This window comes from Calonectris borealis, chromosome 8, assembly GCF_964195595.1.
Source record: "Calonectris borealis chromosome 8, bCalBor7.hap1.2, whole genome shotgun sequence".
Classification (NCBI taxonomy): Eukaryota; Metazoa; Chordata; class Aves; order Procellariiformes; family Procellariidae; genus Calonectris; species Calonectris borealis.
Genome location: NC_134319.1, coordinates 13115090 through 13127242, shown reverse-complemented (window position 1 = coordinate 13127242; position 12153 = coordinate 13115090). Strand labels below are relative to the sequence as shown.

The window sequence follows — 12153 nt, the reverse complement described above, 5'->3', positions numbered from 1 at the left end:
GGTGCTCTGGACTGGGTGTTGGTAATTCAGATTGCTCCAGGCCTGTCCCTATACTCAGCCACGTGTCTTTATTTCCCAGGGAGGGTGTGTAGCGTGGTGTAGCGTACCTGGCCATGGGATCAGCATGGTTAAACAGCCTCTGGCCTGGCTTCAGACAACCTGAGCGCTTATCTGGGTTAGTGGGTGGTAGGAGGGTTTCTGGGGCTGTAGGGGTGGGTGCTGTGTAAGTCACATTGCGTTTACACAGATGAGGTGTGGGGAGCTGTGAGGTGGGATGCTTGCAGGGTAGATAATGCATGCAACTATTCCCGTTTCTCGATTTGCCTGTCTGACCTGTCCACAATCCTGTTAGTGCGGAAATGGAGGACTACAGCGAGCAGGACTCCCATAACATTGCTAGTCCCACAGAGGAGCCAAAGAGCAGTACGGGCACGAGCTGCTGTTCAGAGTTTCCCCTCTCGCTGCTGGAAATTGGACAGCCCTGCCAGGCACACCCTGACTTGCATAAAATTATCCAGGTGAGGAACGTGGGAGCTCAGCTTGGCTCCTGCAGGAGGGTAGAGTGGAATGTCTGCTTCACATTTGGAATGTCTCTTCTAGGAAAAATTCCTGGAAATTGGAAGTTTACATTTTAAGCCGGTGCCATCAAATCCTCACTATTTCTTCTATTGCCCACCATCAGCCAAGAAAGAGGTAGGCATAGTGCTGCCCTTGTGGAGGGAAGTAGCTTTGCTTGGTGTCAGATCTGGATTTGGGGATGGCAGACCCATGGGTAGACTGAGCCCCTGGGGGGCCCATCAACAGCCTGCTTCACTGCCTGGCATGGTTCTAGTATCTGCCTCTCTTCCTCTCTCCATCTCAGGAAGAGGCATCTCGGGATCAGGCAGACAGGAAAGGCAGTGAGGACATGGAGGGATCAGAGGCAGAACTGGCAGCTGAAGAAGGTAACATTTGCTTGCTCTGTCCTGGAGAAGAAAGTGTCTGTAGTCTCACTGTGGTGATGCCTTTCAGAGCTTGACTGTGTCTGGTGGGGTCTCTGGGGACGTGGGCCTGGTTTGCTAACAGGGAACCTGTGTGAACAGGAACTGTGTCTGGGTGCTGCGTTGCCACAGAGAGTGACCCAGAGTTGGAGGTGGAGTACCGTGAGAAGCTGGAGCACGAGTTCCCAGATACAGATTCCCTCTCGGACTCCAACACGGTGAACCAGGATGATGACTCCTTCAGCGTGCTGGGAGGGGACTCTCTCAATGAACAGGAATTCCTGGAGCAGGAGATGCCCCCACTCTTTGTACACCTCACCTGCTCAGTGAAGCTGCGTAGCCAGCACAGCTCCATGCCCGTGCAGTCCCTGCCGACTTGTCTAGGTAAGAGCAAGCCTTGCTGTGAAGTTAAAGGCTTCTGTCAGGTCCCTGCTGGGTAGGCAGCCCCTGGAACAAACATGCTGTGTTCTAAACAGCAGTCCCTCTGGACCAGTCTCCCTGTACGGAGCCCCCACAGTCTCCCAGTATCAGATAAGGGTTTTTCAACCAGGTCTCCCACTTGCTGTGGGATTGGTCATGGAAGAATAAAAGGATCATGGAGGATGGTGGCCTTCTCGAGCCTGTCCAGGTGTGTGGGACAGCCACCTCTTGCAATCTCTGTACTTGCCACCAGGCTGTGTATGTGTGTAAGCAGAGCTGTTTGTTGTTTGATTCCCTTTATCTGTGATCTCTCCTCAGGGGAAGTTCTGGGCTGCCTGGAAAGCTGCCAGGGCTTGAACACCATTGACTTGGGGGACCTCTGTGTGACCCTGGACATCTTCGTGCTGACATTGCCCCTGGAGATAGAAGTTGTGAACACAGACATTCTCCACAACAGGTAGGTGGAAAGAGGCCCAGTCACTCACCCACCCTCTGCATGCCCTTCACAGCCGGCCAGTCTCAGCTCCTCTCCATGTGCTGAGACTGGGGATTCTCCATCTCACAGAGCCTCCCACAGCCCTAAGACAACTAAGATTTTTCCAAGATGGGCTCACCTTCCTAGAGATCCCTTTACCTCTCTGCAGCCTGTGTCTGTTTATCCTCTCTGGCTCAAAAGCTGATGCTCAGCCTGCTCTCTCTCCTGTGGCAGATGCACCTCAGAGAGCAGCGTGTCCTTCACACGCTCTCCAGGGCAGCCATCCTCTTTCCGCTCAGATGAGGATATCATGCACAACCTGGAACGTCTCCCATCCACAGGAGATGAGAGGTATGGCACTGCAGATGTAGCAAGCCCCTCGTGGGCTCCTTTTGCTGCCTAGGAGCTGCACTGTGCTGGCTGCACGAATGAGAATGACTGGTTGATTCTTCTCCTCTCTCCTAGGCACCCTGCACTTTCCAACCTCCCTGGAGTGCACAGGCTGGCTATTGAAGCCACTATGAATGAGGTAAGCCAGCCTTGCCTGCTTCTTGCTTCCAGCCACAGCAGCGTGGCACAACTGCTGTTCCATACTTCCTAGCCTGCTCAAAGCTGCAATCTCTGTCAACTTTGTCAAAAGTGACTTTCAGGCCTTGCTGGTATCACACAGGCTATTGGCCTTGTGCTCCCCAAAAGTGTGGGATTACCCTGACAAAATTTTTACTGCAGTTGGGGTGGGACAGACAGGCCTCTCTTCCAAAGACCTTTTCTTAGGTACATTCAGAAGGAGGTGAGGGAATATAGGTGATGAGAGGGGCTGTCCTCATCGTGTGGGGGCTTGGATCAGAATTGGGGCAGCCATGCAAATACTAGTCACCTAGGTCTTGCTCTGTGTCCTTGCTCTGCTCAGATTCGCTGGCTCCTGGATGATGAGATTGTCTCTGCACTGCGCCACTCACAGGTCATCAGCAGCTCCATTCTGCACCGAGTGGCCACCCACATCTATAACTCCAAGGGGCGGCCCAGCTGCCACAGCGAGGTGGTGCTGCTCCAGTTTGTTTTTGGACCGGAGCACTCTCTGGAGAAGTTCAAGGAGGTAAAGAGAAAGCCCTGAGGCAGCATCATACACTTAGCTAGCAGGATGCTTATTCTTCCCTGTGTTGCAGGAGTTCAGAAGAATGGCTCTGCCAGGCTACATGCTCAACGCAGAAGGCAGCGACTACCACTACATCTCCATCAGCCGCCTGCACTCCAGACGGACAGCTCCAAACCTTTCGGGGACACCTTGCTTGCAGCAGCCAGCTGGAGGGAGCACCAGGACAGCCCTGGGCCAGGCAGGCCAGGAGCGGAACAGTGAAGCAGAGGCAGAGGGCTCCGAGCTACACCATGCAAGCTGTGTCCTCCCAGAAGAAGGCCAGCGTCTCTGGGGGTGGTCAGAGAGTGAGACACGCATTGTGCCAGACACGGGAAACCCCGTACGTGGAGGCAGCCACGCACGAGATGAGGTGAGAGACACTGAGGTGGTCTGTTGGTGGGAAGGTGTGGGACACGCTGGTAACAGAAGGTAGAAGGATGCAGGAGTATGATCAGACTTTTTTTGGTGCCTATTTTTCTGGTCATTTTTGCAACCTTGGCTTGTGTGCAGGTCCCAGGAGAAGCGCTGAGCCTTGAGCAGAGCAGAGCACCTGGCCATGACTCCCTGGAGGAGGCAGCTCTAGAGACAACTATACAGTCACTGCCATCCTCATCCTCTGAAAAGGGCAACAGTGAGAAATCACCATTAGTGACACCGTCTGCAGCAAGCCTGGCTGACTCCGTTACACAGGGCAGGGAAGGTAGGAGCTTTCAGTGTGGGCAGGATGCACCTTAGCCTCAGGAACTTTTAAGGGAAGGGCTCTGTTTTGGCTGTAGTATACAAAACATGACTGCTACTCCTGTTCCTGTCCCTAAATACCAGAATTGGTGGTGTTGCACTGTTGGTCTCTTCCTTGCCAGGATGCTGGCAATTCACTGCTTAACAGTACCCAGGGTACTAGGCTGTACTGCAACACGGATACCGCTAATGACATGAAGTTTCTGGTGACTCCAGTAATGGCTGTGAGAACCCCATTCCCCAGTACTGCTTCCCTAGGGCCAGCGCTGCCTGGTTGTCCTGTGGTGTAATGTTTCTCCAGCAGATGGGTCATGTGAAGGGGCTTAGCAAGTGCTCTCATGCTCAAACACCTCTTCCCTTTGCAGGCTCCAGCAAGCAGCGTCCCAGCCGCGTGCAGAGCCTCGTGTCGAGCCAGGGCAGCATGGACTCCGACCACCTGGGTGAGTCTGCCGGGGCAGGGGTGACTGACAGCGTGTGGGCAGACACTGGCAGTGACATGGTAGTGTGGGGCATGGGGGGCTGTGTGCCTGGGCTGGAGTGACCGCTGAGCCCTGAGGACAGGGCTCGTGAATGGCTCTGATCTCCTAGAGCCTGCTGTGCCCAGAGAGGAGGCTGGCTTGCCAGGCAGCCTGGGACTGAAGCGAGGATACATTGCAGGTTATGATGGGGGAAGCAGTGACTCGGAGTATGAGGAGGCGCTAATGAGCGACCAGGAACCCAGGTGTCCCCTCATGCCGGATTTCTGGCTCATCATAAAAATCCAGCAGGACCGAGTGGAGGTCTATTACCACACACGGTAAGGAGGGTCCCACTGTCTGGCCACAGCTTCTCTGTACCAGGACCTTATTGCCAATCCCTCATCTCCGGACAGGATGTCCTTCCTGCCTCATGTGGGTGGGGAGCTGCAGGACTAGACTGGTGTTCCATGAGGGGAAAGCAGCCACCCTTCCCCTCTGTGTTTCTGCTCCCAGCACACAGGGACAGGCACTGTTCAGATGCTCTGCTGACTCCTCTCTCCCCTTCCCTGTAAAGCAGCCTGAGTGTGGAGAAGGCAGCATCAGCAGAGACAGAAGAGGGGCAGCCAGGGGAGTGCCAGAGTCTCAACCAGGTGGTGGTGAAGAAGATCAGTGAAATCTGCAGGGTTGTCAATCAGGTAACAAATCTGCAGAGGGCAGGGGCAGAGGTGCAAGTCATGAGATGGCTTAGATGAGGAGGGTCCTCTGGAGGTTGTCTGGTCTGGGCCCAGCTCAGAGGAGGGCCTGAGGAGCCAGTTCAACTGGTGAAGTCTCAGCTTGGGGGTCAAAGAAAAAGGGACTCAGTCCAGCCCTAAGCCCTTCTCCGTGCTGTCTTCTGTGGGCTGTGCAAGCAACAGAACCAATCTTTTCTCATCCTTTGCAGCGCTTGCTGCTGCAGGACCTGCATGACAGCCACATATGCAACTCATTACTGGTGGCAGAAAGTGAGGAGGACATCTGGAAGAGTGAAACACCCTATACTTCGTACAGGCAGCGGGTCATGCCCACAGACGGTATGAATATGCCCTTGGTCATGCCTCAGTGGCAGTGCCACTGCCTGCCCATGAGTGACTAAAAAGATGGTAACTTCCATGCTATGGCCCCAGCTATGTCCTATGTTCTTTGTAGATTACTCTGTAGAGGAGAGCTACCAGCCCCGGGACTACCTGGCTGCCACCATGCAGTTCATGCCAGGGCACTTTGCTTGTGATGTTGTGTGGAGCACACTCATCCATGTGCATTCGCGCCTCAAGATGGGCCCCAACATGGGAGTCTCACGAGGTGCGTACAGCCCAGGTTCCCCCTCATTTTTCGTGTCAAGAGTCTGGCTTCTGGCTGGATTGGCACACCAGAGGAGGGTGTGTGGGATAGCTAACATCCCACGTTGCCCACAGCTATCCAGGCGCTTCGCTCGGTGCTCAACGCCTTCTCTGTGGTGAACAGGAAGAATATGTTTGTCTACCAGGAACGTGCCACTAAATCTGTTTTCTACCTCCGGTAAGAAGCCAGCGTGACTTGTTGGCCTGACCCTGCCCTGGTATATGCATTACACCAGACTGAGAGCTCCTTGGGGCAGAAAGTGTCTGCCCAGCCTCAGGGACCCTGCTGTGACCCAAGCAGCAAATATCTAATTTCTGATAAGTCAGAGTCACATCAAGCAAGGCCCCTCCTGCTCTCCCTGTGGTAAGCCTTTACATAGGAGGGAAAAGGATGATTTTTTCGAGGGAACCAGAGAGCAATTTTTTTACAAGCTCCATATCATAAGGACTAATGCCCAGAAAGTGCACAGGGGAGAGCAAGGAAGACATGCATCTTGTGTAGAGGTATGATACTGTTGTGCTTGGGAATGGAGGCTGACATGTCTTTCTCATGTATTCAGACTGACTGAAACCACCTACAGTGGGAAGGTGTGGGAAGCAGAGAGCGTCCTTAGTCCAGCGTCTCGCTCGCTGGCACTGACACGCAGCCAGGAGCCCATTTACACTGAGGATCTAATGGTGAGTCTGCTGCTCTCTGGGAGTGTATGTTGGTGCTCTTGGTCACAGGAGTGGAGGGAACTCAGTAGTTCCAGCAACCTGGATTTTATGTAGGATAAAACTTACGTTGTAGTTGTGTCGAGTGGGGCAGCAGTGGGTGGGTTCTGCCTGACCTTGCTGACAGCCCAAGACAATGATGGACCTAGAATTCATATGGAAACTGTTTCCATGTGGCTGGTTTTGCTTCTCCAGGGTTCTCGTTCCTCTCTGGACACAGCCTCGTGCCGTAGTGTGGACTCTACCCGCCCTGTGGGACAGGTAGACAGGCACATCCAGCTGATGGTCCATGGTGTTGCCCCAGCAGGTAAGCACCTGGCAGCAGATGGACTGTGCTGATGCAAAGCAGAGGAATAGAGCTCCAGTCCCTGCCCTCTTTGCTTGAATTGCAAAGAAGGTATCTCTGTCCTGAGCAAGCTGCTTTTCCTTAGCCCAGAGCTGCTCTCCATTCTGTCTGCATGGGAATGTGAGGAAAGGATCCATGGCCCACAGTGAAACCTCCTGCGGACCGGGTGGCTTATGCCAACATTCCCTATGCAGGAGTGTATTTGTCTTTGCCTGTTGTACCAGCAGTCTTTCGTGATCATGGATGGGTAGAGAAAGATGCCTGAAGAAATTGATGGTGGGGAAAGACATGTTCCCTGTGGGAAGTGATTGTGAGGGTGGTACATCCTAAACAGGCAGGGAAGGGTGTCTGTGGTCATTCTTACTGGATGGGGTGAAAAAGCTTGTACTTCTGCTTACTTGTCAGGGCCTGAGATCACAGATGAGCTGGTGAAAGTGCTGCGCAGACGCCTGGATGAGGCCACCCTGGATATCATCACTGTGATGCTGGTGCGGAACTGCAAGCTGACCCCAGCAGATGTCGAGGTACCTCACTGGATATCTGCTCTGCTCATCCCAGAGCCCATAACACTTTCTTACTTTTTGACCTGTCTCAGCTTCTCCTGCTGGGAGGGCCAGGGCAGGGAGGGCCAGGGCAGTTTGCTGCATCCCATTCCCTGCTCCAGTGCTTGCTCAGGCTAGTGTTCACCGAGGTATATACTGTGTGGGTGCCAGGGTAGGTGGGAGATCCCCTTTGCTGGGGTTTGCAGCATAGCAGGGCCTCCCTGTGAATACCCCTGGAACATCTGCCCACGTCTGTCTCAGGGTGCTTGTCTATGGACCTGGGTTCTCCCCACCACACTGTCCCTTCGTGTAGCCAGCTGGCATAATTTGGATCAGTATCAGAGCCCCAGGGCAGCCTCAGCTGAGTTTTAAAGCATTTTCTCTGCAGTTTATCCAGCCCCCTGGGACGCCACCCACAGAGATACTGCAGTTTGCACTGCCACCCTCCGCCCTGCCTTGGCTGCATGCGGTGGCCTACTATCTGCGCCAGAACCTGCTCATCTTCCTGCACACCCCAAAGTACACGGACAGCAATGTGGAGCACCATTTCAAGGTGAGGAGAGCTGTGAGTTGGGACAGCAGTCTGCCCAGCTTCTACCTGCTGCTGGGGGCATTTGTTGGGGCAGCTCAGTCATGTTCCCAGCTCTGCCATGTAGTGTCAGAGAGGAACTGACACTGAATACTGAAGCCTGGAGGAGTTTCACAGGACTATGAGCAGTTCCTCTTTGGCCTGGTATAAACTTGGACAGGCCTTGCTTTGATATAAGTGGTCACTTGCTGTGCAAAAGCAGCAGCCACAAAGCTCATGCCCGCAATCTTCTCCCAAGAGCATGAGAGAAGACCCCCTTGCAAAGCTGAGTTTGGCTCCTTGCATGGCTCCCTCAGATGTAAGGACTGAAACGGTTAATAAAAGTTTGGGAGCAGCTACCCACCCCCTCAGCATGGCCATGGCAAGGATAGAAGGTGAGGCCAGATGTGTAGTGCTGTATAACCCTGCACAGAGCTGTAGGAGGGTCCTTCTACCCAACAGTGGCCAAGGCTGTGCTGGCAAGTGTTTTAAGTAGGTCTGGATTGCTTGCTACAGGTCTGCACACACATGGGCCTCTGCTTTCAGTTAAGGCAAGTTCTCTAGTCTCTATCACCGTTTTTCCTTGCTCTCCTTAGCACTACTTCAACCACAATGGGAGCATCCCTGACCAGGATCTCTATCTGTACAACAAGCCAGGCGGCCAAGGCACTGGTGGCAAAGGTACCGTGCTCAACTCAGTTCTGAAACAGGGTATGGGGCTGCGTGTTGGAGAGCTGTTTCCCACGTTGGTGAGTTCTGAATGAGTGAGGAGAGCCACTGTCAGGGCAGTGTGTTCCTCCGATGGCTGGGAGGTGGGCAGGGTGTGTGCCTGGGGGACTGCACGCCCTTGCATGTGTGGTGGAGCGAGCCAAGGTCTCCCGTAGAGCTTGCTAAGCTTGGCCTGTTGCTGTAGGAAGCAGCTCTAGGTTGTAGTAGCTGTGGGGGCAAGACACAGCGAGACCTCAATAAGTGTATGGCACAGAGGCTCAGTGGGGCTGGAGCAGGGAGCAGGGACAATTGTTGCTGGAGCCTTGGCACGAAGGGGTAGCTGAATGCTGTGTGTAACTGAGCACGGGCTGTGGGGGCAATATCCTTGCTCTTTTCTCTAGACTGCTGGAGGAGGGATTGGATAGGGCCCATCCTGCAGCAGGCTGTCATGTCATGTTTTGTCCAGGCCATGTGGTCTGTCACCTGGCCATCGCGTGTCTTGTGCCCCTCGTGCACTGTCTGAATGTTCTTCTGTTGTGTAGGTACCATGTCGGACCTTGTGCAGCACCTCTTTCCACTCTCCCACTTCCAAGGTAGCACCTGTGGCTCCAAGTATTACTCCAGTTCCCTTTCCTATGCAGCTCCCTGGCCCCTCTGGTCCCTGCTGTTCTTGTTTTCCTCGTGTTGTGGCTTCAGCTCTGACTCCTCTGTGTGTTTGTGTATGTGTGTCCATTTAGCTGAGCCTCCTCTTCCTTGCTGGCTGGATAAATGAGCAAACAGAACCTGCTGCCCTGAGATGGCAACTCTGCAGTCCCTGGCTGCTGAGGGTCCGTGTGCTGCCCTGTTAGCTTGCAAGCAGTGAACTCCAAAAATCCTTCACCCTTTTTTCCCCACAGGTCCAAACAGGCATCTCCTCCCTGAGGAAGACAGGTCATGATGTTTCAGCTGTGGTTTCATGCTCCAGGGTGTAACATCATCACTCTCCCAGTGGCTGTGTCCTGGGATTGGGGGTTCCCTTGCATACCAGGGGGCTAGAGTGGCCAGGCACCACTAGACGTGTACTTTGTATTTCAGTGAGCCTGAGTCAGAGGGGGCTCAGAGTCCCTCACAGATTGGAGGTAACAACTCTCTAGCACCCCACCTCTCCGTGGGATGCGATGGATGAGTATGTAGCCAAACTCCAGTGCACCAGGCAGTAAAGTTCTTGGCAGCTCTTGCCAACTTACCTCTTCCCATAGTCCCAGAGCTCAGATCTTGAGTTTCTTACCTGTTTCTTACCTGTAATGTAGTGGTTGCATTTCAGCTTCTCTGTGCTCCTTTAACAAGACTGGAAGCCTTGTTCCCTGTGGCAGGGAGGCTAGCCTTTCTGCTGGTGGGGCAGAGGTAGCCATCATGTCCGTCCCGAGGGACTGAGCCAGCTGCAGGGCGTTGAGTGCTTGGCACTTGGCAAACCAGCTCTGTCTCGGGTAGCACATGCAAACGAGGAGTCTGCTCCTGCGGCTGCTGACCTGGCCTGCTTGAAAGCACTGCCATGGGTGCTCCCTCTCTAGAGCACGTGTCCCAGCACGAGGAGGACATGGGACATTGTGCTTGGTTATTCTCATGTCCTCACCTGAGACAGACTGAAACAGAGCACAGTTACAGGAATGGATATGATAGGGAAACCTGCCAGAGAGGGGGAGGCTGAAGAGGCTCAGTGTGGGAGTTTATCCGGGAGAAGAAGAGGGGAATAACTACATCTTAGTCTGCAATTACCCGCATGAACATCCACTGTCATTCTGGTGGGCCCAGGGTTGACTGTCAAGCCAGACAGATGAGGAGTTTGTGCCCTTTACTGTTTAAAGAGAGAAAATCTGCTTGGGAGAGCTCATACTCACTGTCACACGGGGCAGATTTGCTGTTCTGGGTGAAGTCCTGGTCCCTTCTACCTTTGATATTTAGGAAATTACGAACTTCTCCGTTGTTTGCTGAATAAAGGGTTGTTCCTGTGCCTGTCTGGGGAAGAGACATGTCAGAGCCTGCTGCAGAGCACCTCTGAGATAAGGCAGCTCTTGTACTTTTCTTCAAGTGGAGGGGTGCTCGTAGGTGTAGAGTTTCCTTTCCTCAGTGTGAGTGCAGGTGAGCTACCCTCTGACTTGAATGCCCACCTCTCTCCTTTGGGAGCAGCTCTCTCCATCCCAGTGCCCTCTTCCTTGTAACCGGCATGTCTTGGAGGAAGGGTTGCTGCAGGCTTACACTTCATTAGGAATGATGGAGACCAGGTGGTTGTGCTGCTGATTAGACCTGGGCATAGTCTGCTGATTTGTGTCAGCACAGGGAGGGCACCCATCCTCCACACAGTGCTGTGGATCCAGTCGGCTGCAGTTTGGTCGCTCTGTGGCAGCAGAATCTGGTGTCACTCCCATCCTTGCTGGGATGGAGAAAGACAGAGTATGGGCTCAGCAATGCTGTGGGGCTGAGGTGGTTTGCATCTGGACACATCACCCTTTGGCAGTGTGGGAGCAGCTTTGCCATCCAGTCACCCGAGTGCTGGCTTAGTTGGTCAAGGGGCTTTGAAAGAGCGTGGGAGCATCTAGGGTTACAGCATGGGGTTTGGACCTCACAACTGCATCCCTGCTGCTGCTTCCCTGGTGCCCTGGCCCGCGAGCTGGGCCATGGGGAGTGAGCTCCTGTTTCCGCTCTGGTCTGTAGCAGGGCTTCTCCTTCTGCATGGCCCCGGGCACGCAGCACGTGGGCTGTGGAGCAAGCACCGTGCTGCTGCTCTGCATCTCTGAACTGTCCTGTTGTGCGTGTGTAGGGCTCAGCATAGCGAGGCTACAGGCAGGGCCTGTAGCAGCAACTCCAGGCTAATACTACGAGTCGACGTGCTTTGTCCCCAGCCTTGCTGGTATGAGTGTGTGGAGAAGGCGTCAAGATCAGATCTTGTACAGTGAGGAGGGGGCCGTGAGTGTAATCTGCAGCAAGGTGTCATATATACAGCCGCCTTCTGCAGGGACTCTCCTTCATAGCCTGGAGAGGGCTGCCGGAGGGTATCTGGGTGCTCTACTCTGTCCCTTAAGAGGACAGGGATGGGGAGCCCAATCCTGGATCTCTCTACATAAAGGCCCTACTGGGTCAAGTGGAGATACTTTCCCCTTTCATATGGGGCTGGACAACCCACGAAGCTCCTGCAGGAAAGCTGCTGTGATGCTGCAGGAGAGACATTCTTGGGGTGATGGCGACACCTTGTACTAAACGTCATGCTTCTTACCCTGGCTCCCATGGGCACAGCTAGCCTCTGCTCCCCTGGCTGCGTCCCCTCCTGTGGGCCCTGTCTGCCATGTGGCACTGTGCAACCCGAGTGGTGACATGACGATCCCAGGTGCGGGGTGGCAGACTGTAGGCAGGGCTCGTAGGGGTGCACCCAGCGCTGGGCTGACGGAGGCTATCTCGGGCTCTCCCCCACAGGAATCGCATGCATTGCACTGACGTTTGTGGATGAGCACGGCAACCCCACCTCGCTGCCCCATGGGGAGAGGCCTGACCCTCTGAAGCTGCCTTCCTCCTCGCCCATCATGGGCCTGCTGCAGGACGCTGACTTCGAAAGCCTCACTGCGGTCAGCAGGCACCAGCCGGAGCCCAGCACCCTGCATTCAGGTAGGGAGTGAAACAGGCCACAAGCTGCCGGTTCCATGCTGCCTCCGTATCCCCTGG

At 54.4% G+C, this 12153-nt stretch overlaps 1 protein-coding gene across 23 annotated transcripts in view; it reads left to right on the top strand.

The window, feature by feature from the left end:
- The window catches only part of SZT2 (SZT2 subunit of KICSTOR complex), a 64347-nt gene that overhangs the window by 33999 nt on the left and 18195 nt on the right, over positions 1-12153 (top strand). For 15 of the 23 annotated variants that reach the window (XR_012674465.1, XR_012674464.1, XM_075156009.1 and 12 more), the window contains 23 exons: positions 353-518; positions 601-693; positions 863-944; positions 1083-1364; positions 1719-1857; positions 2110-2226; positions 2341-2404; positions 2786-2971; positions 3042-3380; positions 3521-3710; positions 4114-4188; positions 4406-4544; positions 4781-4901; positions 5147-5276; positions 5392-5544; positions 5658-5760; positions 6143-6260; positions 6492-6603; positions 7048-7166; positions 7573-7737; positions 8349-8433; positions 9003-9053; positions 11908-12096. Coding sequence is in view for 21 of the 23 variants with exons in the window: in XM_075156009.1 (XP_075012110.1) it covers positions 353-518; positions 601-693; positions 863-944; positions 1083-1364; positions 1719-1857; positions 2110-2226; positions 2341-2404; positions 2786-2971; positions 3042-3380; positions 3521-3710; positions 4114-4188; positions 4406-4544; positions 4781-4901; positions 5147-5276; positions 5392-5544; positions 5658-5760; positions 6143-6260; positions 6492-6603; positions 7048-7166; positions 7573-7737; positions 8349-8433; positions 9003-9053; positions 11908-12096 (3218 nt within the window). In the remaining 2 variants the exon portion in view is untranslated. The remainder of the gene's footprint in view (positions 1-352; positions 519-600; positions 694-862; positions 945-1082; positions 1365-1718; positions 1858-2109; positions 2227-2340; positions 2405-2785; positions 2972-3041; positions 3381-3520; positions 3711-4113; positions 4189-4405; positions 4545-4780; positions 4902-5146; positions 5277-5391; positions 5545-5657; positions 5761-6142; positions 6261-6491; positions 6604-7047; positions 7167-7572; positions 7738-8348; positions 8434-9002; positions 9054-11907; positions 12097-12153) is intronic. The other 8 variants (XM_075156016.1, XM_075156002.1, XM_075156014.1 and 5 more) reach the window with 3 other exon arrangements.